Here is a 5,937-nt window from a genome sequence, read left to right on the forward strand (position 1 = left end):
TTTTAAACCTAAAAACCCTTTTTAAATTAACCAAACTTATTGATTATTCAGATGCTCATCATTTGTGCCAGCAAATGAACCAAGTGGTGCACGGGTTATGTTGATTTTGAAAAATTGGGTGTAGTTAACTTATGTTTTTGAGTTTGTAGATTATTTTGGTGGATAGTTTATTCTTTTTGAGACAATCTTCTGAGTTAAATTGTGACTATTTAATGGTATTCACTTTCATTGCAAGTGTTGCTAATAAAATATTGGACAAAAATTAGTTAAGATTAGCAAAATATGTATTGTCATTAGAGTAAATTGAATCACTATTGCATTTACATAATCTCAAATGGGATATATCATAGATGAAAATTTGATTATAAAGAAGAAAAGGAGAAAAGAAAAGTAAGAGTTTTATTGTCACTCTCATTATTATCCTTGATGAGATCAACAAAGAAGGTACATTTGAAGAATAGACAAATATTTTGTACTTAGTAGTGTTGCTTCATTTCCATCCACCACGTGTCTCCGAACCGCGCTTTTCTATTTACTTGAGACATTTTCAATTAACTTTAATTCTCAATTAAGTAAATTCTTGTTTATTATTATGTATTTTGGCTTACTTATTAGCAATTAGCAATTGAAGTTTTTAAATCATATTTGATATACTTATAATTCATTGAAAAGATAAAATAGAAATATATGAGAGCAATTGCAATAAGTAATAATAACATAAAGAAAATTTGTATATTAGTGTAGAAAAATTCAAAATAAATAATATCATTTTTAAATTAATTTTATATTTGTTATTTTATGGATTGGTGAAGATGTATTATATATAAATTTTAGATCTATCTTTGTTAAATGCGTTGATATTTAAATATAGTTATTAAATTACTATTATATTTTATGTTTTAAATCTCTCTTAAACTTTGTCTATCTTTACAACATTTTAATTTTTAAATAACATTTATAAGTAAAACTGATGCTGTAAAAGGTAGGAGAATCCCCAAATCCTAGCCATCAACAATTAACCACATATCATAATATAACAATAACACAGATATTCAGATCCACAAAACACCAATTTCTCATAATAGAATCATAAGATTACATCCAACATGTCATGTTGTCCAAGTATCAAGCAATTACAATAGTAATTCTGCAAGACTCTTAGACTACAAAATATTTTTAAGATTTGGTTATGCTTTATTTAGAAGATTATGAGTATGATTTTTGACTTGCAAATTTAAAAAATAAAAATAAAAAAATTCCATGATGAACTTTGGAAGTTCAAGATTACTGAATATATGTTATATCAATTTATATTTAAATCTTTTTGATTGATTTTGGGGATGAATATTAAATATTCCTCTATATGAGGTATTTTTCTCTATATGGTATGGAAAACTGTTTTCTCTAAATCAGGTATTTTTCCCTAAGTTGCCTCACAGTTGCAAGATAGGATAGTGCATGGTTCTCATAGATGTTTTACTTCCACTTCCATCACTTGTTACAGCCATAATGCCTATGTATGCCATGATGCCTAAAATGTGCATGATACATTAAAAATAATCAATTAGATAGCCGGTGCCCTAGAGCACTTGCATTGTCATCCATTGTCATCCATGTTACCATCTATTAATTTAGACTATTTATATATGTACGTTTGTTGCAATTATAGTTATGCTATTTTATGTATGGTGCAATCTACGCAAACATGGCCCCATCCGTAGGTAGCCGTCTTCAATGGAGACGCTTCTTTGTAAAAAGTTGTACGAACTCACGCGGTTTTGGACAGGCCATTTTCTATGTTTTCACTCTTCTTCTTCTCCAAATCTTTATTTTCTTCTCACGTAGCATTCTTTCCCTCTATTTGTGACCGTGGTTCTGTCTCTTCTTTGTATTAAGGATAATTTGGATCCTTTGAAATAGCTTCCAATACTAAGCAGCCTGAGCTCGAAGACACTATTGAGTAGCCTGAACTGGAAGACGCTTTTGAGCAGCCTGAACCTTCTTCAAGGCCCAGGCAAAATGGGAACTTTTTAATGGAGATCCCTAAATTGTTGCAGGAATGGTGTCTGTCCATTCTAAACATCTTGGTATAGATCTGCCTCATTCCATTCCGCAGGTTTATGCGATCTATTGAACTCAACTGGCAAATGCTACATGAGGCTGATTGCCAAAACATATTTGACCAGTTACCACCATTCTCCGAGCCTGCGTCCACGGAGCTCTGGCAGATTTTCATTAACCATCCGAAGCGATACGAAATACAAATTCGCGAAAAAAAATTAAGGAAACCCTTGATAGCAAGGGATTCCGCGCTTTCCTCGATTTAGGTGCAATTCGGCCCGACGATGTGATATAGAGAGAAATACAAGCAGCAATGAACAGTGCCTCTCTTCACATTGCCATTTTCTCTCCCAACTATGCCCAATCCTCATGGTGTCTGGATGAGCTTGTTTACATGCTCAAAATCAGAGCCCCTGCTACAATCGTTCCCATTTTCTATCATGTTGATCCCTCTGATCTCAGATATATTGATCAAGGAAAAGGAATATATGCCGATGCGTTCTCACAACATGCAAAGAAAGATAGATACACCAAGGAAAGGCTCGATCAGTGGAAAGCGGCAATACACAAAATTTCATCCCTTTCCGGCTTACAGGTTAACAATAATAAGTATGTATTGTTTCTTTTTCTCCTCGATAGTCAAGTTCTGTATTCCATATATGTTAATAAAAGTGATGCATGAGGAACTGATAATTTTTTGTATTCTATATATTCTTTAATATTTATCTGCTCATGCAAGAGGAACTGAAAAAATTGTATCAGTTTGCATTGTTTATGATAGAGTGAATATCTGCGTAGAAGGAGTTTGTAGCGTTGGAGAACACGCAATATATTCATTTTAAATGATTGTAATCTAATTTTAATTAGTGCGTGGAAATAATTGTTGTTTTGTGTGCTGTATTACACTCTATATTCTTTACTTGTTTTCAGATTCTACAATATATAGGTTCTACTTAATTCGTGTTGTGTGTTTTGTTTTGATTTTTATTTTTTGCCCATAATGTTTAGGGACGGGGCCAAAGTTTTGAAGAACATTGTGAATAGAGCATTGGGATTAATGAAAATAGATCCCATACATGTAGCCGAATATCCACTTGGTTTGGATGAACTAGTACAAGGCTTCTGTCGAATCAGTCACAAGTGAAGAAGACAGTGAAAAACTCACAGGGATCGTGGGCATGGGTGGCATTGGGAAATCCACTTTGGCCAAAGAGCTCTTCAACAGAAACTTTTGCTCATTTCAAAAATGCGGTTTTGTTCCTGACGTGCAGGATGCGGCATCCAGAAATGCTTTACCTCAGAAGTAGAAAAAGCTTCTTACAGACCTTGGCATTGAAAATTTGTCATTAGACAGTGTTGACGAAGGCAAAGTGGTACTCACAAATTGTTTGAGCTTTTTTCGGGCCCTCATTGTTTTGCATGACCTGGATCACATCGATCAGTTGTATGCTCTTTTGCCAAATAAACTCAACCTCGGATCCCAAACTATGGTATTTGTGACGTCCTGCAAAAGGGATGTTCTTTAACCGATGGGTATCTCAAACATTTATGAAGTGCCAAGACTTGAGAGCTCAGTAGCGAAGAATTTATTCTACAGGCATTCTTTCCAGAAGTCTTCTCCACCCACCAGATTTGACACTCTGGTTGACAAATTCATCCAGGTTTGCGATGGTCTGCCTTTATCTCTGAAGGTATTAGGGGGACAGTTACATGGTGAGGATTCCATTGCTTACTGGGAATCCCAATTAGATAAAATCTCAAGAATATTGCCTAGCGACATCACAGAAAGGCTACAGGTTAGCTATGATGCTTTGGATAAAGAAGATAGAGAGATGTTCTTGGATGCGGCTTGTTTTCTCATCGGCGAATGCAAAAGCACAGCTATAGCACTGTGGGATGGATCGGGTTGGAGTGGCCTGCATGGTTTACAAACACTTGTAAATAAGTGTCTTGTGGAGCTAGTTTCCGAGAAACATAACACCTTCAATGAGAAGAAGAGACGGATGCACGATCATCTGAGGGACATGGGAAGAGAGATGACAAGTGAGCACTCATCATATCGGCTTTGGCGTCCAGAGCAGATTGATAATATACTGCATTTCCAGGTAAATGTATTACTTCATAGATATCTTCATAAATGTTTTTCCTCTTGCCTAAATTTTTTCTTCCAAATCTAATTTGCAATAGATATTCATTTAAAATTTTGATTTAAAAGAGGATGCTTAAAAATAAGCACAAATTTTGCTTACACGAAACCACCAACTTCACAAATTTTTGGTAAAAAAATGGAGTAGCAGCTTCTAGAAAAAATAATTTTAGCAACCACATGGGGTCCTCCCCTTAGTTTATATTTCTAATGCATATGTTTTTTAACTAATATCTCTATATGATTGAGCTTTCCAAAGGTCTATTTAATAGTAAACATTATGAAAGTTGCATCTTAGGTGGTGCTTATCTTTGTGTGGCTAAGACTACTCTTGTCCTAGAGTGGAAAAGTCAAGGAAAAATGACTAACTTCAAAATGTTCACATGAGAGGGGTTTTATCTATATGGTTGTGTACATTGTGCTAAAAAAACTTAGATTAAGCCATGAAATTTTTTAGGGATCATTACTGTAATTTTAAACCTAAAAACCCTTTTTAAATTAACAAAACTTATTGATTATTCAGATGCTCACCATTCATGCCAGCACATGAACCAAGTGGTGCAAGGGTTATGTTGACTTTGAAAAATTGGGTGCAGTTCACTTATGTTTTTGAGTTTGTAGATTGTTTTGGTGGATAGTTTATTCTTTTTGAGACAATCTTCTGAGTTAAATTGTGACTATTTAATGGTATTCACTTTTATTGCAAGTTTTGCTAATAAAATAAAGTATATCATTAGTAGTCATTCATTCTACGTCCTTGCAAGATGTTGATTAAATAAATCATAGCATTACTAGTTATTATTTTAGAGGTACTAATTGTGTATTTTGCACTTCCATTTTGTGCCATTGAAAATTGTACAAATTTAGTATACTAAATTTGATAAAAACTAATTAAATTAACTTATTAAGATAGTCTCAATATAAAATATTATAGATAATTTGAGGTTAAAGAAAAATATTTTATATTCAATTTATATTAATAAGATAGGCATCACATATCAATTTCACATATATTAGGTTATTTCCAATATAGATATGCAATCATCTATACCCTAATATTCTTAGGAAGGAAAATAATTGGGTTCAATAGCATCAATATTAAAATGCACACAAGTATTGAACATATCTTGCTAGGCACACAATGTTTAAATATATACAATTGCTGAACACGCCTTGGAAAAGAGTATGCAAAGTTCAACAAATGTAGTCAATATATTGAATGGCAAATCCTGATCTATCATTCTGGAAGCCTTGTGATGGTTTTGAACAATATGCTTCTCAAGAGTTTGTAGTCACTTGTGTTCTAACCTTATATCATCCTGGTGAATGACTTCAAAGAGATATGTTCTACAGTCTAAGTTCCACATCTTTGCATAGGACCATCAATAGGTGGTTTCACATCTTCATGAATCCCTTCACTAGTAGAATTTTGGAAAATAAATGACTACATGACTAAAACTTTTAGTCACATGACTAAAGGTGATCAAATTCTAGTAATATTTTGTAATTTATAAGTGACTAAATAAATGATTAATTTGGTCATTGGCTAAAATCAAAAGGATGGACTAATATAAGTGGCTAAATAAATGATCAAATAAATGAATAAACAATTGGTATCTAATATTTAGTCACCCAAACAAATGACTAAATGAATGGTCGATGAATTTTAAATCATACTAAAATATTCTTTAACTATGTATAACTTTTATTGCTCATTAATGGAGTCTTTG

The 5,937-nt window shown here is 33.1% G+C and overlaps 1 protein-coding gene across 1 annotated transcript; it reads left to right on the forward strand.

Moving 5' to 3' along the window:
- The first annotated feature begins 2,374 nt into the window (after positions 1-2,374).
- LOC149545858 (disease resistance protein Roq1-like) lies at positions 2,375-3,368 on the forward strand. Its single transcript, XM_089793851.1, has 2 exons — positions 2,375-2,656; positions 3,174-3,368. Exons 1-2 carry the CDS (start codon positions 2,375-2,377, stop codon positions 3,366-3,368), a joined length of 477 nt encoding a protein of 158 aa, XP_089649977.1.
- Positions 3,369-5,937: the final 2,569 nt, after the last annotated feature.

The sequence above is a fragment of the Cupressus sempervirens genome, chromosome 7 (genome assembly GCF_028749045.1).
Source record: "Cupressus sempervirens isolate cs-2001-9-10 chromosome 7, ASM2874904v1, whole genome shotgun sequence".
NCBI lineage: Eukaryota > Viridiplantae > Streptophyta > Pinopsida > Cupressales > Cupressaceae > Cupressus > Cupressus sempervirens.